This window comes from Prionailurus viverrinus, chromosome F2 (assembly GCF_022837055.1).
Source record: "Prionailurus viverrinus isolate Anna chromosome F2, UM_Priviv_1.0, whole genome shotgun sequence".
Lineage (NCBI taxonomy): Eukaryota > Metazoa > Chordata > Mammalia > Carnivora > Felidae > Prionailurus > Prionailurus viverrinus.
In genome coordinates, this window is record NC_062578.1 from 74,451,848 (window position 1) to 74,479,554 (window position 27,707).

Consider the following 27,707-nt stretch of genomic DNA (forward strand, 5'->3'; position numbering starts at 1 on the left):
GCGAGGGAAGACGCGACCGTTGGGGTATGTGGAAAGGACTTTTTTTTTTTGCTTCTGTTTTGTTTCAATGTTGGAAGTTTGGGAAATGAGCCGAGGCTAAGAAATATGTTCAGAAAAAGGAGAAGTATGAATGGAACAGGAAAAGCTAGCAAGATGAGCAGGCAGCCGTCACTACAGGTCCACTTGAAATTAATAAGCAGAGAGTAAAAGTGAGCTTAGGTCGGGTGTATCATACGTATATCCGAGTCGAGGGCAAGTGTGGAGAAATACGTGTCCAACTAATAAAGAGAAGAGAGTCTGAGACTGTGTTTTAGGATCATGGTCTGTGATGTTCACCTTAATGTGTGACCTTCACCTCCAGTGCCCAATACAGCAGAACTCCAGCAAGATGTTCACCAACTGAAGCCGTAAATATAATTTGCTGTTCAGTTGAGATAGCAACTTCCTTAATCTCAGTTAATTATTCGGAAAGAACACCCAAAGGAAATCACGAAGCGTATGCTTGGAGTGTTCCTGTAACTTGTCAGTTGAGAATCTAGATGGGAGTTTAATTTAATGACTTGGAGCAAGCTTCTCAGTGAATACAACATCTCTGTTAAATCTTGTTAAGCTGGACTGTAATGAGATCATACGCCAAATATTCCCAGGCTGATGAGGGTAAGATTGTTTACGTGCATGTAACTTAGTCTGACCACCCATTTAAGAAAACATTCTGAAGGCCAAGCATAAACTCAGGCAATGTGATGGGAAATAATCCCACATAAAATAGGATTACAGTCCTATGTATGGGACCTAAAAATAAACCTCAGTAAATCTGTAGTAGCTCTGGAGAGAAAACCACACACATACCAAAAAAAAAAAAAAAGTTCTGAGGGATATAAAATAAGAATGATAAATGGAAAAACATACATTATTAAACATACGGTTTTGGTTATGTAAATATATTAATTCATTCCCGTAACAATCTATAGATTCAATAAAATATCAATCATAAGAAATGTTGATTAACAGAGGAAGGGACGTTACCAATTAATGGGACAATATTAGTCACTAGTAACAACGGATAACGTGAATGAACAGTAAACAGAAATGCAGTGTGTATCATGTCCCAAGTTCTTCTAACATACACAAAGCTACATATATTAATTTATATAATCCTCACAATAACCTTTTGTGACATGAGTGATTATTAATATCATTTTATGGACAGGGAATCTGAGGCACAGAAGGATTAATAATTTGCCCACGGCCATACAAATGCTGAGTACAATTACCAGGGTTTAACCTGGGTTCTCTGGCTCCAGAGCCCCTTCCTTAATCATTTCCCCTGCTTCTAAACTGCAATGACAACAAAAATCCCAACAGCACTTTTGGAGGCAGAATTAGATAAAACTATTTTAAAGTTAACCTGCATGGAAAAATAAAAGGAAACGGTTGGGGGAGAAAATAATTAAGCAGGAGATTCACGTTCCAGTACTAAATGTATTTCATCTATTTTTTAAATTCTTAAAAAATTTTAAGGTTTATTTATTTTTGAGAGAGAGAGAGAGAGAGAGAAAGAGAGAGAGAGAGAGAGAGAAAACATGAGCGGGGGAGGGGCAGAGAGAGAGGGAGACACAGAATCTGAGGCAGGCTCCAGGCTCTGGGCTGTCCGCACAGAGCCCGACGCGGGGCTCGAACTCACAAACTGTGAGATCATGACCTGAGCCGAAGTCGGGCACTCAACCGATTGGGCCACCCAGGTGCCCCATTAAATGTATTTCAAAGATGCACTTAAGGTATTCACTCATTGAACAAAACTTAACACCTTCTCTTTGTCAGGCTCTGTTCTTGGTGCCAGTGACAGAGTACTACTGATAAGAACAGACAAAAATCCCTGTTCTCATAAATCTTAAATTCTTGTTGAGGGGGATAGACAAAGAAATACACAACTATATAGGCTGTTAGGTCGTGATACCGTCTACGAAGAATATATAGCAGCAAGAGGGATAGTGAATGCTAGGGTAAGGAGGGGATGCTTTCTAGATACAGGGATCAGAAAAGACCCACGGATAGGAAGACACTTGAACAGAAACATGGAAAAGTTGAGAGAGCAAACCATGAGGGTGTCTGGGGGAAGAGCATCCCAACAGACCGGATGCTAGGTGCCAGGGTCCTGTGGTAGAAGGCTGTTGGTCCTGTTTGTAAAATAACAGGGAGGCCAACATGGCCGGAACGATCGGAAGGTAAAGTGGACAAGACGATGGCAGAGGGATGATGGCAGAGGGGCAGGTGGTCAGGACGTTTCGCCTTTAACTCTGAATGGTATGGGAAATGGGACTTGATCTGACTTACATATATTATAAAACCATCATTCTGGCGGCTGTGCTGAAAAAGGAATTACCAACACTTCTCCAAAAAAAAAGACTGAGTTTGATAGAGGACACCCAGGGGCCAAGTCCCTTGACTGGATACGTCTAATGTAATAAAAGGCTGCACACACTGGAACTGAGATTCCCTCTACCACGCCCCCAAAACTAAGGCTAGTGAGTAAAACAGTGCTAGAACCTAAGGGAAAAAATGCCACTAACCGGTGAACAGGACTGCGAAAAAACTCACGAAACAGAAAGTTTCCTACTCCTCTGCCTGCCATCTGAGCAGTGGATTGCCCGATGCTTCCCTGCCGAGAGAGCTGGAGTACGTCTTCATCCACTACCGCACTCATCAACGGTAGCCAAGACATTGGCCCTTGAAGTCACGGTGGGGAAGGTACAGTAGGGGACGGCATCCTGGGAGACACGGCGCCCACAAGGGAAGTTATAAGATGGTACGTGAAGACAGAGGAATTGTAGCAGCACGCTACGGATTGTGACGTTCGTATATCAATTACATCTATCCACAGGACACAGACTCAGTGGCGGATGTCGGGAAGCATCTGGTGCTGTAGATGGCAGGAGGGGAAAGCCTCTTGGAATGTGGACCTGAGCTGGGAGGACCCATTGGCATGTCGGCAACAGAAAATTTAGCCACGACCCCTGAGACAGGGAGCAGACTCGATAAAACTTGCCTACAAGCACGCAGTCTGCAAAGATCCAGCCCCACTTAGGAGTAAGAAAAGAGAAAACTATTAATTTGATGTCTAAGACAACATGCTGGAGGAAGGGTCTGATGAGAAATATTATAGCATTTTGTGGATTCGATTACAAATTTTATGTCCTTGGAAATCGTACACACCCTTGAATTTCCACCAATAAACAATATAATCGTCACAACACAGACACAATCAAACAGGTCAGCTCTTTGCAGTATTCTTTACAAATATTATCCTAAAAGGGAACCAAATATCAAAGCTGATCTTCTTTTCGTTAATTTAGAGTATCCCAATATTAAAAACTACTAAAGGGCACGTTGGGTATTTCTGGAGCTAGGTTATCAGTATGTTAACTAATGACAACACCATTTTGTGAATGAATCAAAATTGTACCTAAGGGTCTACCCGACTTTTACGAGATGCTTTACAATTCCAAGTCGCTGCCTCAGTAATTATAATGCAGCCAGATGCAGTCAATTCCACAGTAAGTTAGAGGCCTGGACATATAAATAGCTCAGTAGTTTGGTACTTCAAGAGTTTCTATGACGATGTCAGTTTTCAGTAATGCATACTTTTAATAGTACGCATAAGTAAAGTCAGGGTTCTGGATTTTTCACTTGTGATGATGTTTAAGAGAAGGGTTTTGTTCTTTGAACTTTATAGTCCTTGCAAATATCTCACTCATGAATGAAAACCAACTATTTTGGGGCAAGAAATTATTCTCCGCAGGTTGTTTTCACTGACTATCTTTCAGTTTGAGGTGTGCAGTTCAGTGATTCGACAATTAAAGTCTTAGAGGAGAACACAGGCAACAACCCCTTCGACATCAGCCGTAGCAGTCTCTTACTGGGTATGTCTCCCTACGCAAGGGAGACAAAGGCAAAAATAAACTATTGGGACCTCATCGAAATAAAAAGCTTTTGCACACAGAAAGAAATAATCAACAAAACTAAAATTCAACCTACTGAATGGCAAGAATATATTTGCAGATGACGTGTCTGACAAAGGGTTAGTATCCCCAAAATACAAAAATCTTATAAAACTGGGGTGCCTAAGTGGCTCAGTCAGTCGAGCGTCGGGCTTTTGATTTCAGCTCAAGTCATGATCTCGCGGTTTGTGGGTTCAAGCCCTGCATCGGGCTCTGTGCTGGTAGTGCAGAGCTTGCTTGGGATTCTCTCTCTCTCTCTCTCTCTCTCTCTCTCTCTCTCTCTCTCTCTGCCACCCCCCTCACTTGCTCCCTCTCAAAATAAGTAAACTTTAAAAAACTTCCAAAACTCAATACCCCCCAAACAAATAATCCAATTAAAAAATGGGCCGAAGACCTGAACAGACATTTTTTCCAAAGAAAACATCCAGATGGCCAACAGACACATGAAAAGATGCCCAACATCCCTGGTCATCAGGGAAATAGGAATCAAAACTACAATGAGACATCACTTCACACCTTGTCAGAATGGCTAAAATCAACAACACAGGAAACGACACGTGTTGGTGAGGATGCGGAGAAAGGGGAGCCCTCTTGCACCGTTGGTGGGAATGCAAACTGATTATCTACCTTTTAAAAGTAAGAGACATATAAAGGGGGCGCCTGGGTGGCGCAGTCGGTTAAGCGTCCGACATCAGCCAGGTCACGATCTCACAGTCCGTGAGTTCGAGTCCCACGTCAGGCTCTGGGCTGATGGCTCGGAGCCTAGAGCCTGTTTCCGATTCTGTGTCTCCCTCTCTCTCTGCCCCTCCCCCGTTCATGCTCTGTCTCTCTCTGTCCCAAAAATAAATAAAAAAAAAAAAAAACGTTGAAAAAAAAATTTTTAAAAAAGAGACCTATAAAGGAATGCTAAGAGGGATTAACTGAATAATAATTTAAAAGAAATAAGAACAGAGATAATGCATATCAATGTTTGTTGAACATAGTAGTCTAAAACCTTAAAAATAGATACCTCAAAGGAAAAATGTTATTTGTAGTTTATGAGTGAGAGCAAAATAGACCCATTCTGAGTCCCTCTATGTAAATTATCTCATCTTCAATGGCGCTCTTCTAGGATGCTTTTTAATAAGCCGCTTTCTATACTTTTCATGTGTCTTTAACATGAAAAATTTCATGTTTCAGTTCGAATGGAAGTTGCAAAAAAAAAAAGAGATTGCTGATCACAGCATCACTCACATGTGTAGATCAGAGGACTGAGGTAATTAGGTTCTCTCTCAGAGTTCCCTATGGGCTATCCTAATTAGCATACAAGCACTTCCCTAACCTGTCGTAGTTACCAAGGACAATGTGATTCTTACGGCTGTGTTTGCCCTCTTATGGCCCGACAGCACATTGTATTTGCTTTTTTTACCGACTCAGAGCAAAAATACATGCTTGATCACCCATAATCGATCTGTTACAAATCTGGCTATGGGAAAATGAAGGATTAATAAATTATTATCGAAACCTTACTGGTTAATCAAGTTTATTCTCTGGGGCAGACACCCCATCCCCATTGTCCTGTTTTTCCTCAAGACCAGAACCCCATTTGACTGGCTCATCTACTCTGCCCCTTTGAAACCTGAGTGACTAGGGCAAAGCTGACCCCACCCCAGGTCATGGGAGGAGATAATAGTAACCAATATAAAATAATAGAAACCAAACAAAGTACTACTATCCCTTTGGCCAGAGATGGGTTTCATTGCCCAAGGTTAAGTTAATCAAGACTTGCTGGGCTCTTCAGCTAAATCGTCCTGATTAGTCCAGAGGAACTTTTGTTCCAAGGTGACGGGGAGGCTCATCTCTCTGTGTCTGTCCCTGATTCTCCGTTTGTCTATCTTCATGCAAGGGAAGGACAAGAGAGCGTGCTGTCCCCGTGGCTGCGAGTGCTCCTCTCAGGAAGGAAGCGAGTCTGAGGACAAAGCTAACATATTGGAGAGACCCTGACCCTCCCCTGCCCGAGCCCTCCCTACTTTCTCGAGATGAAACACTTCTTTATGGTTAAAAGTACTGATCGCCATGTAATAGATGTGCTCGCGATACCTGTCCCACTTGGAAGGACGAGGGGACTCACACACACCAACCCCACCGCCGCTCTGGCTGCAGAGGTGGGAGGGGGCTGCAGAGGCGAGAACAACTGGCCGAGTGGTGACGGGGTGAGGCCCCCCGCCCCCCGCCCCCGGGTCCCAGCTGTGCCCCAGTCTCAGCTCTGTTCTCACACGTCCTGGTTCTCCTGCCTTAGCTGGGGTGAGTGGATCTTCTGGTTCCCTCAACCAAAAGCAGCCATCATTAGCTTTGATAGGTCAAGTTCCTTCAGGAGCCGACGCGTCCAGGCTGGAAATCGATCCAAGTGGCAAGTGACATGGCCTACCTTGGGCATGCAGATCACCAGATGCCCTGTCGTCTGAGATCGCTTAGCAGAGCTGCTGTCCGGCTTCACTTCGGCAGGAAGAACAAGCTGAAATGGCTGACGACAAACAGGAAGTTTGCGTATTACCGGAGAGGGTTACTTCAAGAGGCATTTTCATTACAAATTCAGGATCCACCGTGCCATTTTAAAAACAACGTGCTTAGACTTAGGAAAAAAAGAACCCATGTCCGGGCTATGCTTGATATGCAGGAACTGTTCTACCTGTTTCAATGGACGGTCTAAAGAACAGTCATCGATCACAAACGGCAAAATAGTTATTGGTCCGTTTATGTTAACATGACTAATAATAAAGGGTAAAACTCCTTGTCATGAACTATCAACGTATTTCCATTTTAAAGTCTTTATAGGACTCCTGTGAATGCTCATCATCAGCCAAAAATACTATTTCAAACATTATAAAATTACAATTGCTGTGAATGAAATCATTGACAATTTAAAGCGGGTACATAATTTAAATATAATCTCAAGCATAGGCTACCACATATATAACCATCTACTCAGCTTTGGAACAGTACGAACACAACAGAAATAAGTTAAAAATAATAATTTTATGGAGCTGCACCGTGGCTGGTCAACAACCATTCCCACGGCATACCATTCCCATTGTATAAAATCATGTGTCCAGGGGCGCCTGGGTGGCTCAGCTGGTCATAATTTCGGCTCAGGTCATAATTTCATGGTTTGTGGGTTCGAGCCCCACATCAGGCTCTGTGCGGACAGCTCGGAGACTAGAGCCTGCTTCGGATTCTGTGTCTCCCTCTCTCTATGCCCGTCCCCTGCTCGTGCTCAGTCTCTCTCTCTAAACTAAATAAATATCAAGAAAAATTGTTAAAAACGTTTAAAAATCATGTGTCTAAAAAGTAGCTCTCTGATTGGGCTTCTTTTTTCCTATTTTCATATTACTCTAACAATTTTTGAGGCAACCTAGCTGAGTTGTAGACTTAGCTTTTGAAATTGTTAACAGTCGACTGCATTATACTTACCTTCCCTTTGACCATGACCCGTACGTAAGTTGGTTGCACATCTACATCGATTAAAGAGGTGTCCATATACCTTCAAAATCAAACATGTCCAATCTTAGAACTTTCACAAACATTAAGCTTAAAAAAGTGCAAATAAAAACTAACATTTAAAGAACCGTGTTAGGGGCGCCTGGGTGGCTCAGTCGGTTGGGCGTCCGACTTCAGTTCAGGTCACGATCTCACGGTTTGTGGGTTCGAGCCCCGTGTCGGGCTCTGTGCTGACAGCTCAGAGCCTGGAGCCTGCTTCTGATTCTGTGTCTCCTTCTCTCTCTGCCCCCCGCCCCCGACTTGTGCTCTGTCTCTCAAAAATAAATAAATGTAAAAAAAAAAATTTTAAAGAACCATGTTAAATGAAAGAGAGGTTTACAATTTCCATGCTGAACAGGTCTTAAGAAGTTTGTCTTACGTTAATCCCTAAACCAAAGGAAATTCAATATATCAGCAATTTCATTTTTAGAGCCACAAGTACACTTGACATTGATTGCCCCTCACCTAAAAATATCTGCGGCCTGAAAACACGAGAGGTTTGCAAAGAAAAAAAAAACAACCAAAAAACAAAAAACAAAAACAGCTTGCCAGGTTCTTTCATGAATATTTTATTTTAAGCCCTTAAGACTGACATGAATAGCCAGGGATGTTGAGCCTACTACGAGTGGGGCCTGCAGACCCCCACTCCCTCTTCCTTAGCTGCTCTCTGTCCCCACAGCTGTTCTGCAGCTGCCACAATGCCACCCCCCCCCACCCCCGCAAGACTGGCTTTGCTTCTCCCTGCCAAGCTACCTCCTGCTGATTAAGCAAAGCCTTCCATCTATGGCAGGGACCTCAGGATCGGCTGGTAATTGTTCTCCTTGGCTTTATGAACAAATCAAAGATTTAGGCTTCATCTCGCTTATGTAGACGAACGACTATACGTATAATTGGACATTTAAAAATATTGTGTTGGGCGCCTCGGTGGCTCAGTCGGTCGGATGTCTGACTCGGGCTCAGGTCAAGAGTTCACCGTTTGTGAGTTCAAGCCCCACGTCGAGCTTGTTGCTGTAAGTGTGGATCTTCTGTCTCCCTCTCTCTCTCTCCCTGCCCCTCCCCTGCTCACGCTCTGTCTCTCAAAGATAAGTAATCATTAGAAAAATACTGATTGTGAACTTTAGCGAATGCAGTGAGGATTCAGAAATCACAAACATTAAGGAGAACACCAGGGCCGCAGGCACAGGCCTGGGTCACACAGACGGTGAGGAATTGACCCCACCCCCTCTTCCTCTGTTACCTGGGACGACATTCCTTAACCCCTCCCCGCCTCTTTCCTCACCTGGAAAATAAGGATGGGAAGTGCCCCGCCCCCTAAGATCGCAGTCAAGACCCAGGCATCGCGCCTAGTCCGGAGCTGGCGCTGACAAAGCCTCATGCTTGTAATAATAAAAATAAAAATTCTCGTAACAATACCAAGGCTGGGCAAGGTCTCCCCAAACCTCGTTGAGTATCTACCACGCTAACGGGTCACATCTTCTCGTTCACGCGTGGGGCCTCCTAAAGCGTTCATCTGCCCCTCCCTACGAGGTCCTCGCGTGCTGTTCGCCTCTGCCCAAGACCACCTTCTGCCGGTCCTCTGCAAAGCCCACCACTTCTCATCCCGCAATCGTCAGTGCTCAGTCCAGCAGCTTCCCTGAGCATCCCCTATACACGGACCACCGGACTGCAGGACCCCCGGGCGCCACCCCCGGACTCTGGCCCCTCCTGTGCAGCACGCTGACTTATTAGACGCCTGCCTGTTTACTTCTGGCTCCCCCACGGGGCCGAAGCGCTAGGACAGCAGAGACTGTCTTTGGAATGTGCCAGTGACAGCCTCCCGTCCCCGGTACATAGGAGGTGTTCTACTGATATTTCTGGATAGAGAGAAAGAATACACGGACGAACGAATGAACAAGCACATGAACGAACGAACGAACGAATGAATGAATTTAACTTTCAGAGACGCGTCCATGCGCCAATGAAGATCACAAGGAGTGTTAGTGTCATCAGTTCAGACAGAATCGTGGGAAGGGAAGGGAGGGATTTTACTACCTAGACAGGAGAAGTCGCACCACTCCTTGAAACAGTGCACGACAGGGGCACGAGGAAAGTTTTCGTACGGGGATTGAACATGAAGAGGCCAAGAGAGCTACAAAGAGAAAGGGGTACACATTCATTAAACTCCAGGAATGTGACCAAAAAATGGAAAGAACTAAAAGGATGAATGAGAGTGTTTAATGAAACACAACAGAAAGGGAGCTCGGGTCGCTGCAGGGTCAGGGTCAGAGGACATGAAATCAGGAGAAGAGCTGGGCGCTCTTTAAAGGCAGATGGACTGGCGGCGGTGAGACGGGGCATCTTGTCATGAGAAGGAAGGGACACACGAAGGACTAGCCCTTCCTCACCAGAGCCAAAGGTGGAAACAGCCCAAATGGCATCAACCGGTGAGTGGGTGAACAGAAATGTGGTCCGTGCAGACAATGGAGTATTACTCGGCCGCAAAGAGGAAGGGAATTCTAATATGCTACAACACAGATGAGCCCCGAAGCCCCGAAGACGTTACGCTACGTGAAAGGACACAAGACCACAAGTGATTCCGTTTATACGAGGTATCGAGAATTGGCAAATCTATAGGGACAGAGCGCAGGTTCGCGGGGGCCAGGGCACAGGGTACGTTTCTCATTTCCCTGTGAAATGACTACTTAGTGGCCATGCGCTTCCGTTCTGCGGTGATGAGGTTGTCCTGGGGCTCAGCGGTGGTAAGGCCTCACGGCATCGTGAAGTTACCGAGTGCCTCCGAATCGGACACTTGAAATGGCCGAAGTGGCGAATTTTTAAGTTATGTGTATTTTACCACAAGTAAACAAAGTGGGACGTCGGGCTGTGAGTACATGTCCTGGCCCCTCTGATTACTGTAGTTACTTTGACAAGACTCGCTCTCTGGAAATTTACTCCCTTTTGGATAAATTTCAGGATAACAATCCCTCTTCCTTCACTGGGTTACTGGAAGATCAGATGAGATAGAGCCCACAAAACGGGCCTTAGAAAGAGAGAGGACTGTATTAAAATGCATGCCTGTGAATGTTCACTGGCTCCCGTTACCAGTATTCATGCATTCACTCACTCGGGCGTTCATTCGTTCCTGCACGCACACCTTGTGGGTGCTGGAGACATAAGGAGGGCCGAACAAACAAAGTTCCTGCCTTGACCGCACATTTACAAAAAAATGCAAGTAAATTAACAGTTTGTCAGGTAGAAATCAAAAAGCGCGAAGAGGTGGGAGGAAGTGCTGGGGTAGGGGTAGGCACTGTTTTACATCGGATAGCGGGGCACAGGGGCCTCCATAATGAAGTGACATGTGACCAGAGGCCCGCAGGAAGTGAGGCAGCCAGCCACGTGGGCACCCAGGGTGACGGCGGTGCAGGCAGAGGGATGCATGGGTGCAAAGTCCCGAGGCACCAGTGTGTCTTGAAAAGGCTGGAGAAGTGGAAAGACCCTATACGTGGACCCTGAAGTCAGACGCATGAAGGACAGTGAGCCGAAACCTACGATCCTAAAGAAATGAGGCAGGGACGCAGCCAGGGGAAAAAGTGTCTGCTGGAGGTAAAAAAAAAAAAAAAAAAAAAAAAAAAAAAAAAAAAAAAAGCTGCAGGGGGTACCCCTGGGTCTCTAAGAGGGGACTGGGAGGCGGGGGCCACCACCTGCTGCCTGGTGCTTACTGTCACATCAGAGTGATTTGGAAAAAACAAGGAGGAATATAAAAGGACAGTGGCAGTAGGGAAAGGCGAGGGGCCCGTGGTATCAGCGTTAGGAAACAGCAAAGCTGTGACAATTATGTAAACTAGGCCTGAGCGGCAGGGCCAGGGTGGCTCAGTCGGTTGAGCTTTAGAGTCTTGGTTTCAGCTCAGGTGGTGATCCCAAAGTCATGGGCTGGGCGAAGAGCCTGCCTGGGATTCTCTCTCTCCTGTCTCTCTGCCCCTTCCCCCGGTTCATGCGCCCTCCCTCACAAACAGGATTTAAAAAATTAAAAGTAGGGGCACCTGGGTGGCTCAGTTGGTTGAGCGTCTGACTTCAGCTCAGGTCATGATCTCGCAGTCTGTGAGTTCGAGCCCCGCGTCGGGCTCTGTGCTGACGGCTCGGAGCCTGTCGCCTGCTTCTGATTCTGCGTCTCCCTCTACCTCTGCCCCTCCCCTGCTCATGCTCTGTCTCTCTCTCTCTCTCTATCAAAAATAAATAAACATTTTTAAAAATTACAAAAAAGATTAAAAGTAAATAACTAAACTCTGCCTTCCAAACAGAAAGTCCAAAGTTCGTAGCCCTGGGATTATGGGTTTATTTACCTCTGCCTTTGTTTTCATTTTCATGCTTTTTAAAATTACGGTAAGTTCTCGGGCTTAAAAAAAACGAAACAAAACTTCTTCGTTTGGCAAACCAAATTCCATTACAAAATACTTCAGGACTCAAGAGATGGCACTGAGAATGACACCAGAGAAGCCATTTAGTAAACCCATAATAAAATGACTTTACCTATAGACAGCAAGGTCCAGGATGATCTGGTTACGTTTTTCATCATCTTTCAAGGAGAAGTCAAGTCTAAGGAACAATCAATCCGTTGGGGGGAAGACAAAAAAAAAGATGACGTCTTTAGCAATACTGTACAGGTATCCCACCCCTTATCAAAAGTAAACTTGATAATAAGTATATACTAATCCCCGATGACAAACTTATTCTGGGAGGTGTTATTTAAAACTCTCAACAGAAACCTACAATACGCGCATAAATTATTTATTTACCTTGTTGAAATGTGAGAATCCTAAGGCAAACTACATACAAAAAAAAGTAGCATTGGTGCAGAGATAGAGACATCTGGTGGTTAAAGCTTTCTTTTCGATTTCATTCAAGTTTGTTAGAAGCAAAACTAAAACGCTGGGATTGTTTATGGGGAAGAAAATGTCATATCTGCCTCCCTTACCCAGCGTTCTATCCCTTCAGTTTTAAATAGTCCTGTCTTCCTTCTTTCTCCTTGCCATCTTTTTTTTTTTCTCCTTTCATTGTTGACCTTTGCACCACCCTGGAAAATGCTGAGACACTGCCCATGATCTATCACCTCCATATAGGCGAAGAAACAGAGGTTCAGAGAGGTTGACACAGCTGGGAAGGCGGCCATGTGAGCCTGGAGAGGCAGGATTTCAAAGCCCTACATCTTTCAACTATACCGTACGGCTCGGTCTGAGGTATAACTTCCATAGTGTCAATATACCATTCAGAATTATTTGGCTGATTTATTTTGAGCATTTCACTTGTCATACCATTCTGTAAGGTATATAGTAAAACAATATTAAAGGATGTATGCTAAATCGTTTGGAACAACTTGGCCATCAGCAAGATGTCTGTGTGGGGCCGTCCCTTTTGGTGCGTTCAATGACCCAGCCATGCAGGACTCCTTCAGTTGCTCAAATGACCCATCCCTTTGTGATCTCCTCTCAGGAGCTTTCTTATGTGCCAGTCCCTCTGCCTTGATTGCTTATGCCCCAATTGTCCAGCCAGCCAACTTGAACTGTCTCTTCGCAGATCATTTGAAAGGTAATTTCAGAGAGGTTTTCTACGGTAGAGATTGCTATTCATTCCCTCACGGTCCACTTCCCCTTTCTCCACAGTAATAGGACCCCTGATTTTAACCAGGAACATGGCCGTGCAGAATAAAGGTGACACTTTCCTGCGCCCCCCGCAGCTGGATATAGTTGTGTGATTTAGTTCCCTGAAGGAGAGCATTATATGGCACTCTCCAGGAATTTCCTTAAAGAGAGGGCGCATGTGTCCTTTTCTCCCTCTCTTCTTCTTCCTCCAGTTGGATGGAAGAGACTATGGGAGACCCAGTCATGAACTACAAAGACTACTTAGCAAGCTACTGCAACTCTCCGGGCAAGAGGCAGATGACACGTCCTAAGGTGGTGGGGGATGGCATTAGTGAGAAGCCGTGGATTCAGGTGATATTGAAGGAAGAAATTATAAGGTCACTGATAACATGACAGAGAGAAGAGTCAAGGATGAATCCAAGGTGGATGCTTGCTACTGAGTTGGAGAACGCTGGGGAACGAGATGGAAAGTGATCGTGGGGATAGAAGTTAGGACTTCTGTTTCTGTCATGGTAAGTTTGTAATACCTATCTTATAATCACATGGCGAGGACAAATAGCTCATTAAACATCCAAGCCTCGAGTTCAGGGAAGAGGTTGGATCTGGTTGTAATGTACAGATGGTGTTTAAAGCCATGGAATTTGGTGAGAGCTTCACAGAGTCAACGTGAAACAAGAAGGCAGCTGAGGAGTTGGCCACTACTTAGGCACATCACAAAGAGAATCTGGCAAAGCCTATGAAGACGAGCAGGTAATAAGGTCAAAGAATCTGAAGCAAAGGGAAGAAGTTGCTGTAAGAAGGAAGATGATGATCAGTTTGGTCAAATTTGCTGGGTCAAGTACATAGGGCCTGAGATTTTAAATGATGTGACTGAACACAGGGATAATGTGACCACGGAACACAAAAATGATGTGACCATGGAACACAGAGATGATGAGAACACAGAACATGGAGATGGTGTGACCATGGAACATGGACATGATGTGACCATGGAACACGGAGATGATATGACCACAGAACACGGGGATGGTGTGAACACAGAACACAGAGATGATGTAAACAGAAAACATAGATGTGAGGTGAACAGAGAACAGAGAGCTGATGTGAACATATAGAAATGATGTAACTATGAAAGTTTTATGTGACAGGATATGCAGACATGGTTTTAAGAAGGAAAGCGAAGTAGGGAACTGGTGACCGAGTCCAGGCATCTCCATGAGGAACGGCAGCTACAAAGAGGTGTTAAGCATCTGACTCTTGGTTTCGGCTCAGGTCATGATCTCACGGTTCGTGAGTTTGAGCCCCAAGTCGTGCTGGACGCTGCTGGTGTGGAGCCTGCTTGGGATTCTCTCTCTCTTCCCACTCCCCTGCTCATGGTCTCTCTCTCTCTCTCTCTCTCTCTCTCTCTCTCAAAATAAATAAATAAAACTTAAAAAAAAGATACACGATGTCACAACATGCGTATACTGATGAGAGCAATTTGGTAGGAGGGAGAGAAGTGACCCGGAAGGGAAGGAATCATTGCAGAAGCAAGTCCTCTACAGGAAGAGGTTTGGGATCAGTCCACCAGCAAAGTCACTCTATAGGGGAAGTCCACCCATTGCAGCAGGAGGCAAGAGAGTATGTGGACAGGTCCAGGGACACTGGTAAATCAGATGGGAAAACTTCTGATTGCTTCTGTTTATGGAGTAAGAAACAAGGTCCCAGTCAGGACCACAGAATGGAAGTAAGAAGGGAGCAAGCAGTGTGAAAGCAGGCTACGGGAAATCAGAGGAGTGAATTACCCAAGAAAGTACAACATGATTGCCGGAAGTCCGCTAGAGATCTATGGTGGTAAATTTACAGTAAGACCGGCAGGGAGAGTTGAATGTTTTCTTCCAGCCTCACGAGGGCAAGTCCAGCAACAGATGGCATGGTAGATTTACATAGGGTTGAGGTTACGAGAGAGGACGCGGGAAGGAAAGAAGGACAAGGGACTTGAAGATCCATGTCAAGGACGAATCTCTGAGACGAACCATAAAAGCATAGCGGAGTGACAGAAGATAAGAACACGAGGGGAGAGGGGAGGCAGGCAGAAAACCAGCAGGCTGAACAGATTCCTGTTCTTAATGGGGCTTCTGATTGTTGGCCGTGCAGGGCGCTCCCCGGGAGCACAGGAGGTGGTGCCCAGTGGGACACTCGAGGGAAGATTCTGGAGGCGGAAGAGATATAGAAGATGGAAGATCTGAGAATAAGAGTGGATTGTGTGGCTGGCTGAGGGAGGGAACGATGGCAGGGAGTGAGGCAGTGGGGCGAGGGAAAAAGCAAGGCTTTGGTGGATTGTCTGCAAGTAGGACAAAGTCACATGACCAGTGATGGGAGGAGAGGCAGAGGAGGCAGAGAGAGAGAGAGAGAGAGAGAGAGAGAGAGAGAGAGAGACACTTGTCCGGGCGGGGGGTGGGGTGGGGGGTGAACATGGTCTTCTGCAGCGAGTGGGGCAGAGGGCGAGCATGAGGGCTGGGCAGGGCTAAGCGCACGACCACAATAAGAACAGAGGTGGTATTATCTAGACGGCCCCGGCTCCAAGGGGGCTGGGAACGTTTAGGGAAAGGGAAGAAAAATGGTCTGAGAGTGGCTACCAGGTTCAACTTTCCTCGTGGTGTATGTACGTGGCGAGGGAGAATACGGAGGGCAGCTGTGGAAGCAGAACCCTGAGTTTCCCTTAGTGAAAGAAGATAAAAGGGACGTCGAGAGACAAGGTTGAGGATCGAGGCTTTGCTGACCAACACATACTCCAGAGGGCACAGAGGCAGGGAAGGAGAGGTCAGCAGGGGGGAAGAGAATGAGGTGTACAGAGCCACAGGGACTAAGTTTCTGGTGGTGACGGATGACCCAGGAGGGCAAGGAAGGGTGATGACGGCAGGATGGAAGTTGGTAGGAGGAGGTGTTCAGTTCTTCACGGAACCCCCCTCAATAGGGTTAGCAGGAGGGGCAGGTAACGTGGGCAGTGTGGTGGGGGGAGAGGTGGTCTCACCAGGGGCCCAGAGGGCTCTGAGCGTCTCCCTTAAGCCCCCTGCTATAGGCTGAGAGACAATCTTCCCACTAGATTTCTGAGCTCAGTGAATGCAGACACCTGTCATATTCACTGCCATATCCTCATGCTTAGTATCGTGTCTCGGGCTACGTTAATTTCTGCAGGAGAGAGAAGGGCTGTGTGTGTGAGGGGCTGGTAGATATGAACTTGATCACGGAAGTCACTAGAGCTGGGTTAGCACGAGCAAGTCAGTCACACCATCTATTAGCTACGTGGCCTTGGACAAGCCACTCTACGTCTCCCAGGCTCAGGCTTTGAACCTCTGAGAAGGAAATACTGCCTGGCAGGTAAGATTGCCACGCAGATGGAATACACAACGCCTGGAAATGATCAGGACGGTCTCTTTATCCTGGTCCTGGTGTCGAAAATGAAGTACTGAAAAGAAACAGGCTTTGAGCAATGAAATGAAGCCAACGAGATTTAGTCCAAAGGCTTTTTGGTCGGTATTTTGGCTATAAATGGCCTTTTTTGGTTTTTTAAATTTTGCCTGCTTTCTAGTTTTAGATTTTAAGACAGCCAGATAGGGCAGCCATCATTACACTTGAGCATTTCCAGGTCGAATATTTTCCCTCTCTCATTACCGTCCCTGAAGGATCTCCATCAGTTTCTTTCCTCAGCTCTCACGTGCTTTGTAGATGTGTCCCAGAGCGTCCAGTAGAGGGACACATAGGAAAGGTACCAATACTCTCAGCCAGCTTGTTCGTGTGGCGCTTTACAAATTAATAGACATAACAATAATGCACGTGGAATTTTCAGGCAGAAAAGCGTATAGGGCCCAAAGTTTCCGCGGATACATAACTAAGATTCCCATATGTCAAGATCATTTTCTGAACGCCAAGAAAATGAAATATAACGTTATGCACTCGAAAACATCAGAGATGTTCCACTCTCAACTATGCACAAAATGACATTCTTATCGGGCTCCTCGAGCTTGTGAAGAACGCTTAGATATATTCTCCGCGAAGCAAACCCGCAACGGAAACCATCATCAGGACCACCCCCATGCGCTTGACTTCTTCAAGCCTCTCTTTGGCCTCACGTACTTGGGGTCATTCACATTCAACACTTTTCCATCTTCGGTGATCAAAATCCTGGGTGGTTTCACTTTCTTCTTCTTTCCACTTGAGATGGGAGCAAAGGGCAGTGGGGAGAGAGGAAAACAACGTAAAAGGAATATTTTTGTGACACCGTTTAAGAAAAATTGATCAGGCATTTGTGAATACATGAATAATTCACCGTTATGAAGTCCATTCTGTTACTCCTATGCTGGGAATTGACAGGGCAGATTTCTTTATGATCGTTATCTATATCTAAGGCAAAAATGTGACCTAGACAATTTGGCAGTTAATTCAAAAGGGGGAAAAACCCTCTTTTTCATGAAATATCCATGAATATTTAAATTCATCTATTTTATGCATGATTTACCCTGATAAGTGTCGATTCTCCATTGGTGGATATAGCCTCTGCTTTAGTTAAAGTTTTAATTTTTAGGGGTGCCTGGGTGGCTCAGTCAGTTGAGCATCTGACTGTTGACTTTGGCTCATGTCATGGTCTCATGGTTCATGAGATTGAACCCTTCGTGGCTGTCAGCACAGAGCCTGCTTGGGATTTTCTCTCTCTCTCTCTCTCTCTCTCTCTCTCTCTCTCTCCCTGCCCCCCCCCCCAAAACAAATAAATGAACTTTTAAAAAAATTATAATTTTTAAAATGCCAAGTAGATTCGACTCTATAGAAATAAAAATACCAGTACATGAGATTCTACATAAACAAATGTCTATCACAGAATTACTCACAGTGGCAAAACTCTGGAGCTATGAGGAAAACCCACCAACGGAGGAGTCAGTGGCCTAACTATATTCATGCTACGAAATATTTTGCGGTTGTTAAAAACACGTGTCTGCTCTTAACCTCACTGGTCTAAAAAGTGGCAGAAAATGTGGATGGAGGAAAAGAAACAGTGCAGATAGGAAAGGCTCATGAGATAACATGAAAAATGTAGAGCGTAGTCCTAGCTATTTCAACATCACTGAAGATCTATAAAAACCTAAAAGAGCCTGTATGGACAAGCTCTACAAAACCACATGGAGGAATGTGTGTAGATGAGAGAACTGTAGGCAAGTCTTTGCCTTGGATTTCCATTCTTCTAATCCCGATTTTGGATAGTGAACTGTATATGAAAATGTACATTTATTCACATTTTGCTGCATTTTAAGCTGGTTCTCCTGGTCCAGGTAAGTTAATGTGTCCATGTACCACATTAGTCTCCATGACGAGGACAATCCAGGGGCATCCTCCAGAAGGGGCAAACATCGCAGGGACCCATGGGACTGGGAACGCCACTGTGCACTTGCACAGAGTGGCTTGGTCTTCTATCCAAGCCAGCTGTATTTTTTTTTTTTAGGCTATCAGGGAGAGGAATTTTTTTTTCCTGGTTTCAGGCTCAATACAATGTATTATACGATATACTGTACTATGTATACATTTCATGCATGCATACATATAGACATATATTGCATACACATGGGTGTATATGTGTATATATGTTGGAAATACAATACATATTATATAAAAACATGTAGAATTTCCATTGCAGAAGGTTCTTAAGTCTGCAGACCACGTTTACATTTATTGGCTCCTATGATTCTCTCAACCACACAGTGGAGTAGGGAAGGCAGGGAGAGAATCCCTGTTTAACAGACGAGGAAGGAGTTGAGGAGAAGTTGGTATTTGCCAACATCGCACAGAGAGTAAGCAGCAGAGTCGCCACGTGGACCCACATTTTCTGATGTTTTCTGATGCTCTTCCCAAAGCACTGGGTGGCCTCACCGTATACAGACGGCCAAATTTCACAAACAAGCATTTTGGATAAAACTCAATTCTCGTTTTTGTACCTCCCTATCTAGCTACTGAATAAAATTGTATGAAAGCAGCAGAGATTGCTAATGGTTGTGTTCACTCTTTCAGTTTCTTGCTCGCAGGTGACAATCACAGGGAAAGACACTGGGCTTCGCGCCTATAACTGCCGTGCAGACGACGGTATTTCAGAGCTAAGTGATCCCATCCCCAAGCACACGAATTGTAAGCATTTCTGTAAGTGATACATTTTACGTACTAGATTTGAGCGATGACATGAAATGGAATGACACCGAGTCGAGCTTTTAAAAAGCTTCCCTGACAATCAGAGCATAAGCGTTCGAGCTTCTAACAAATCGTCAAGTTCGATCAAAACAGTTTCAGAAGTGAAAGCGTGCTGTTGAATGTCCAAGACAGTTGTACTGGGAAAACAATGCCTCATAAGACTGCTTTCTAATTTTGCAAATTATGAGACACAACGGAACTTATTCGTCCCGCAAAGTGGCCTTTTCCTCGGTGCCATGATAATCAGTATCTCTAACCCGGGACATCCCTACTGCTTGATTCATTGAAAGTTAAAAAAAAAAAAAATTAAAGACATCCAAAAGACATCCAGCAGCACTATCAACATAGCCAAAGGATGGAAAGAGCCCAAATGTCCATCGATGGATGAATGGATAAAGAAGATGTGGTTTATATATACAATGGAGTATTACTCGGCAATCAAAAAGAATGAAATCTTGCCATTTGCAACTACGTGGATGGAACTGGAGGGTATTATGCTAAGTGAAATTAGTCAGAGAAAGACGAAAATCATATGACTTCACTCCTATGAGGACTTTACGAGACAAAACAGATGAACATAAGGGAAGGGAAACGAAAATAATATGAAAACAGGGAGGGGGACAAAACAGAAGAGACTCATAAATATGGAGAACAAACTGAGGGTTGCTGGAGGGGTTGTGGGAGGGGGGATGGGCTAAATGGGTAGGGGGCACTAAGGAATCTACTGAAATCACTGTTGCACTAGATGCTAACTAATTTGGATGTAAATTAAAAAAATAATAATAATAAAAATAAAATAAAGGTATCAACAAGGAGAAAAACACAGAAAAAAAATTAAAGACATCCAAACAAGACCCTACGTAAAATGCCATAATTCATGACATCCTAAAGAAGGCAGTTTGATATTAACAAATGTCAGTAGACACAATTCAACAGGAAGCTGAACTTAGAAGCCAAGTCAATTAAGTGATGGCTAACAAAGATTGAACACAGAGAAGGAGTAAACCCTGTGCAATCAAGAAAATACAGTCCATAGCAGGGCATTGCCTCACTGTGGAATACCTTAATTTTTCTTGGTCTTTCCGTTGTTTTTCCATATGCCTAAGTGTTTCCAATCTAGATTCAGGAGTAAACAAAGAGGGCTTGTTCCAGAATTCCAGGTCATCCTCATTGTCCTTGAATTTCTTTTGGTTGTATTCCCCTTCTTGTCCTTCCTGGACATGGTCTTTGTGCTCTACTGAAAACGGGCTGGGAAAGAACAAACAGACACACAGAGCATGTGAGACCAGTACTGGATGTCTGAGTTTCATCCTAAATGCCGCCCCTTCAATCTCTTACACACTTTTCTTGTGTTGTCTTCGTACCTTTGAGTGACAAAACACATCTGAAAGAGAGCCAACGTAAGCCATGCTGGATGAACGTACTGTCCCAAATGGGACAGGCCCTCATCATCTAACACGGGGCATAGTGCAGTGATCGGATGAGAAGCTCCCAGGCTGGTGGGATGTGAGTCACCTGCGGAGCCGTGTGAAGGGCACAGATGCCTCGACCTGCCACCAGAAAGTCTACTCAATAGATGTGGGATTGGGCCCAGGAATCTGTGTTTTATGACAGCTTGCAAGAGGTTCTGATGATCAAACTCAGGGACCACTGGGCCTTCCCAGGCACCCCACTTCCAGGCTGGGACCCTCAATTCCTGCCTCCACACTGCTCCCAGAGGAGTCTTGTCAACAGGCAAATTACATCATATTAGTTCCAGGTTCTTTAATGATGCTCTCTCTCCAAAATTCTCCAGTGGGATATATGAGATTCGTGGCCTGGTCTTTTATGGACAACTTCTGATTTCATAGCTTTGTGTAGGAACAGTGCTGTGTGCTCTTTTTTTATTCATGTTTTGTGGGTTGTCAAAGAGTTCTATGGTGTCTCTGACATCAAACGGGTATATGAGATATTCAACAGTCATCCAACGTGGATTCGAGAAATATTTCTTGAGCATCTCCTCTGTGCCCGGCACCAGAGATCCAAGCCTAGGCCAGACAGACAATGACAGTCCTTTCAGGAGATCCTATTCTAGCAGAGCAAAAATGACACCGTTCACATAGTAAGCACTGGGGAACAGCGTTCCTCACCTCTCCCTGCAACATACACTCTATTTCGAAATAACATTGCATGAAAAAATCCGCATGAAGCCTTGAGTACCAAGCATGACAACCAGGAAGCGCTCACGCAATGTTACGTTTTGTTATTGTTACTGAAACGAGATAACACAAAAGGCTCATTTAGTTGACCTTCAGATAAGATGCTTTGTGAAGGGATAGACCAAAAGTACTAGAGCATGAGGTTTAAACAATATAAATAGAACAGAGAATAATATCTGCTTACATTTTTTTGCATATTACAAAATGTAACTGGTTTAATAAGCAAAACAATGCAAACTTCTGAAAATGAATACTTTGCCATATAGCTACAGTTCTCTATGGTGTTGAAAAGGCAATCTATTAAGGGGATTTATAATATCCTATCACATCGTAGGTAATCATCACTGAAATAATTGGTTCCATTTCCAGTTAAAAGAATTTGTTTAAAAAAGAAGAAGAATTTGTTTTTGGGGGCGCCTGGGTGGCTCAGTCTGTTAAGCGTCTGACTTCGGTTCAGGTAATGATCTCACGATTTGTGGGTTCGAGCCCCACGCCGGGCTCTGTGCTGACAGCTCAGAGCCTGGAGCCTGCTTTGGATTCTGTGTCTCCTTCTCGTTCTGCCCCTCTGCCCCTCCTCCACTCACACTCTGTCGCTCTCAAAAATAAACATTAAAAAAAAAATTAAAAGGATTGTTTTTTGCTGGAAAGTGACTAATTGGTTCACTTTTCTATTTTGTAAAATGTAAAAAGATAGTAACACACATAAACATCACTGCACTTAATAAAAACTATAGAAATATCAGCTAAATAACTTAAGTCTCCAAAGGCAAAATGCATGGAAATGTGAGCAGCCAGGAGACAAAACAGACTGATCTCATCAGGATACAAACAATGGGCTCTTCAGCCACTTCCTTCACATCTGTGCTCTCAGAACTCTCTTCCCACTCGTGAGCACATCCCACAGCCCTATGGTCCCGTTTAGAAGAGTCCCATCTCCGCCAACACTCATTTTCGGGAATTAGAGGCCTACAATTTAATTTAATTTATTATATTTTAGACAGAGAGGGAGTGAGCGGGGTAGAGAGGAGAGGGAGAGAGGGAGGGAGAGGGAGAATCCCAAGCAGGCTCCACACTCAACGCAGAGCCCGACTCGCGTTCTATCCCACACCCCGGGATCGTGACCTGAGCTGAAATCAAGAGTCTGATGCTCAACCGACTGAGCCACCCAAAGGCCTACAGTTTAAACAAAACTTCACTTACATCCAAATCGAAGCCCTTGCCCTCCCTCTCCAAACCCCTCACCCCTCACCTAGCTCATGACTGGGCTGTGCACGGGGAGAGGGGCACGGGCTACGCCAACCCCCCTTCGCTCATCTACTCCTTCCCTCTGTATCCTACCTCGCTGGCTTCTTCAGGTCCCCCCGACTTCAGAAATTTGGGCCTGGGACAATGGATGGGGAGAAGGAGGCAAACATCTCATCTGACACTGATGCTCTTACACCTTGGCACCTGGCTCCCTTTCTAGGGCCGATGCCCAGTTACCGGTTTTGTCTTCTGAGCACATTTACTGGTTCTCAGAGACATTACAATGGCCTTCCAAGTACACGGTTCCCTATCAGAGTGACCAACATACTACCCGGCTGGTCATTTATGACAACTCAGCTTGGGCCACTGACAGTCCACCCCACGGTCCCTCATTGCCGCTACTCACTTGGACAGTATCCTTTCAAAGAGAGCCAAGTGCAGTTCCTTCTACCATGTGTACTTGGCCCACGGGGTATTCCCAAATCCTCGACATGACAGATGCTGAGGCGTGAGTTGATTCCATTGACGCCCACTCTCCTGACACTCCTGCTCTAGGCTATTCCAGGACACATCACATCATTTCAAGTCTCCAGGCTGGAAGCAGGCTGCCTCTAGTCAAGGGGTGAGATGACTGCCTCCCCTTCTTGTAGTCGCCCCCCACATCTTTATGGCATTTCTTCTTGCAGCGTTAAAAGGGAGTGGCTCCCTACTCCTTTCTGACTAAGCGGATGATTCACTAGTTTGATGACCGTCCGCCAGAATGTCTGGGTGTCTGTGCAAATAGGCTGAATGCAGTCATGGGAGGAACGGAAGGACCAGTCAGTCCTGTGGAGAAGTAATAGGGCAAGAAACCAACCCAGCCGTGTGCTTCTACTCAATGCAAGCAACAGCCTGCTGTCAACATTTGTCAACTTGTATGAAGCAAGAATAGTGGATGATCCCCAACACATTTTATGTGCCTATTATAACTGACGCAAAACACTGGGGAAAATGCAGTGAGAAAAGAATATTACAGCATAAACTCACGAATGTAGGTTTAAATATTATAAATAAAATGTTAGAAAAATGAATGCAGAAATCTACTACAAATATATCACAGACAAAGTGAGTTTCTTCTGGAAATTCAAGGATGGCTTAATATTGGGAAGTATATTAATGTGACTCAACACATTAATAGACAAACATGATTATCTCAATAGAGGCAAAAAAAAAAAAAAAAAAAAAAAAAGAAAGCATTTCATAAGATCCAGCATCTGTGATGATAAGAGCGCTTCATCAACTTGGAATCAAAGGAAATTCACTTAACTCTACCAAGACCCCACAGCAAATGCGTTACTTACTGATGAGAAATTGGAAACCTTCCTTTTAAAGTCAGAACCAGATACAGATTCTCACTCTTACTGCTGCCATTTCGCCCTCTACTGGGGCCTTAGCAGCCACCATAAAGAAAATTACAAAGCAGAGGCCTAAGGATTGGAAATTCTTTAAAGTTGCCATTTATTTTTTTAAAAAAAGTGTTTTTCCACATAGAAAACACAGGATCAGGGGCGCCTGGGTGGTTCAGTGGGTTGAGCGACGGACTTCGGTTCAGGTCATGAACTCACAGCTCGTGAGTTCGAGCCCCCGCGTCAGGCTCTGTGCTGACAGCTCGGAGCCTGGAGCCTGCTTTGAATTCTGTGTCTCCTTCTCTCGCTGGCCCAACCCACTCGCATTCTGTCTCTGTCTCTCTCAAAAATAAATAAACGTTAAAAAAAAAAGAAGAAAGAAAAAACACAGGATCATCTACAGACTACGGCACCTTTTTAAAAAGGTCAGCAAGATTGCTTAATACAATATCAGTATATTCGCCTCTTTATCCAACAGCAAGAACCAATTACAAGAGTATTTTAAAAATGCCATTATACAAGATACTTAGAGATAAATCTAATAAAAGAAAACCTTTATAGAGAAAAATTATAGAACCTTATTGAAGGATTCAGAAAAAGGTCTAAATAAATAGAGAAAGCTATTCCACAGTTCAGCAAGGAAAGAATCAAAGTCATGAAGATGTCAACTTTCTCCTAATTAACATATAAATTGAATGCAATTTCAATCAAAATTACACTAGGGATTTTTTAGGGAACTTGAATAGCAGATTGTAAACTCCTAACAGAAAAGTAAAGGGCTAAGAACAGCCGAGATAAATCTGAAACGTGGGAATACCTCCTACCAAATATCAAGATTTACCATAAATCTACAGATTAAAACCACATGAAGGTACATCCACGGAGCAGTCCAGGGAGCCCAGAAATGGACACACGAGGACGCGTGTAAAGGGCATATGGGAAGGGTGGTGTTACAGATCAGGAGAATAGCACCTTAATAATGGAGCAATCAGCTACCCATATGGGAAATGACAGGTACCCTACTACCCACCGTAGTCACAGCTTAATTCCACACAGACAGATAGGACACTGGAGTAATGAAACGTTGCCTAAATGAAAAATTTCCTAAGTGAGACCAAAAAAATACAAAAACAAACTTGACTATATTACTATTTTTTAATTCTATAAAGCAGAAGCACTTATTAAAATTAAAGATAAGTCAAAGGCTGGAAAAAGATATTTGCAAAGCACATAACACTAAAGAATCTGCATCTAGAATATGAAATAACTGTAAGTCAATAAGAAAAAAACTTAACAACTTATTTAAGGTAGGCAGAGGGCCTGAAGAGTATATGAATAGCCAATACAAATATTAAGAAGACACTTAAGATACTGAAGCTCACCGGTAATTCTAGGAATACAAATTAAATATTAGGTGTTAACAAACAACTTGATTGGTCCATGTTTTAAAATCTCATATTATCCTGGGGTGCTTGGGTGGCTCAGTCGGTTAAGCGTCCGACTTCGGCTCAGGGAATGATCTCGCAGTTTGTGAGTTGGAGCCCTACGTCGGGCTCTGTGCTGACAGCTCAGAGCCTGGAGCCTGCTTCGGATTCTGTGTCTCCTCTCTCTGCCCCTCCCCGGCTCATGCTCTGTCTCTGTCTCTCAATAATAAATAAACATGAAAAAAAGAGTTTTTAAATATCACATGATCTAATATTGGCAAAGATTAGGAACTCTCCTATACTGTTGATAGAGGAGTATAAATTAATGCACTTTAGAAAACAATTGGGCAACGACTATTAGGTTGAAAAATGTTCCTAATTAATGATGTGGCGATGTCACTGCTGAACGCTCTAGAGGAACTTTCATACCTGCATAAGGAGACATGAGCGATGTTGTCTGAAAGAAATAGAAGAAGGGAAACACCCAGATGGCCACCCAATGAGGGGAGTCCGCACCTGGACTGGTCTGCAGCTGACCCCAGCTCTGAGGGCCATGCAGGTTGTTAGAGCTGATGCACATCTGATTGGTCAGGGCCAACGAGTCACTAGCTGTTAAATATTTTGAACATCACCTCTGGGATAATCTGTGATTTGTTCATCCCATGGATTACAGAGTCAGAATGAATGAACTAGTTCCACCTGTCTTTATACGCAAAAATCTCAACAACATAACATTGAATACAAAGCAAAGTTGTAGAAAGATATTGTTTGCGCTAAACGCACACACATGCACACACACACAGCCACTCTTGTTCAAGGAGGCATAATTATATCACAAATATATCTAAAATATGGATGGGATCACATATACCAAATACACACTTAACTTTCAGGATGGCGGACCCACTGAAGAGGAGAGAAGGGGATAGCCTCTCAGTGATGTTGTACCTTTTTATCGTTTTTAAAAAGATACAGAGCATAAATGCAAACTACTGGTATTTATTAAATCTGGGTGGAACTATTGTGTCTATTGATTTTTTAAATATTTATGCATGTCTGAAATATAATTATTATTTTCTCAAGATTAAGAGATTCTGTTTTCAAACTATTTAAAGCTTTCACCATATGGAATCAGATCAACTGACTGTGGCTGTAATTCACTTAAAATAAACAAGTGTGAAAAATTCTGGCTTGTAAAAAAAAGGACCAATTTAGAGGCTTATTAATCACATTAAAATGTATTCATTATATAATTCACAAAACAGAATATTTTATGATGCAATCAAAATTGTTTGATTTATAATAATGTGATTTACATTTAACTTTTCTGAAATACCCCTGTTAACTCATCTTTCCTGTGCATCTTATAGAGATTTGTCCGAGGATAATTTTAGATGCAAAGGAAACTTGGGAAGGAAGGAAAGCCTCAGAGAATTGTCACAAACAATGAGGTGTTCATACTCTTCCCCCCAAAGTCACATCACAATTGATTCTCCAAATCGATCACCTGAAATATGATACTGTGAACACTTTGGGAAGAGAAAAGCTGCTTTTAACTGAAGTTAAGTAGAAAGTAAACCCTCGTAATTTGCGCACAGAGTGGCACTGATGTCTGCGTACCTCTGTCCCTCGAAGACTGAGTGACTTCTCTCCTTGGCCTCATTTTCATCCTCTTCTCGAAGCTTCCTCTGAGCCTCTTCCTTGTCTTTGGCCCGTTTGAGGCAGTAAGCTTCCTCTTGCTCTCTGATTTGTTGTTCAATTACTGGAAAGTTCTGCAAGGCCTGAATCCTTTCTGAACGCTCGATTTCTTTACCGTCCAACCACTTGAATAAAAAACAACCAACGTGGTGTAGCTATTCAAAAGTCACAATTTGAATCACGTTGACTTTGACTGGAATACTGTAAACTTAGAAATAACCAATAATGCACCTTGGTGATATGGAATTAAGAGCAAAGTAATGAATGGGAAACATCAGAAACTTTGATCTAAATCAATGTCTATTTCATATAATTAACAGAGTTACATAGTATCTTTATGGGTAAAATAATAAGAATGTTGTCTGTTGAAACCAATTATTAGTGACAAGCTCTCAAAATCTATGGATTTTATACCTGC

At 44.0% G+C, this 27,707-nt stretch overlaps 1 protein-coding gene across 3 annotated transcripts in view; it reads right to left on the reverse strand.

Annotated features, from left to right (window-relative positions):
- Nucleotides 1–27,707, reverse strand: part of DNAAF11 (dynein axonemal assembly factor 11) — a 77,624-nt gene that overhangs the window by 23,694 nt on the left and 26,223 nt on the right. For 2 of the 3 annotated variants that reach the window (XM_047841658.1, XM_047841659.1), the window contains exons 5-10: nucleotides 27,212–27,414; nucleotides 20,402–20,587; nucleotides 17,246–17,323; nucleotides 12,021–12,086; nucleotides 7,449–7,518; nucleotides 6,406–6,501 (exon numbers count right to left, since the gene is read on the reverse strand). In XM_047841658.1, the coding sequence (XP_047697614.1) occupies nucleotides 6,406–6,501; nucleotides 7,449–7,518; nucleotides 12,021–12,086; nucleotides 17,246–17,323; nucleotides 20,402–20,587; nucleotides 27,212–27,414 (699 nt within the window). The remainder of the gene's footprint in view (nucleotides 1–6,405; nucleotides 6,502–7,448; nucleotides 7,519–12,020; nucleotides 12,087–17,245; nucleotides 17,324–20,401; nucleotides 20,588–27,211; nucleotides 27,415–27,707) is intronic. The other variant, XM_047841660.1, reaches the window with a different exon arrangement.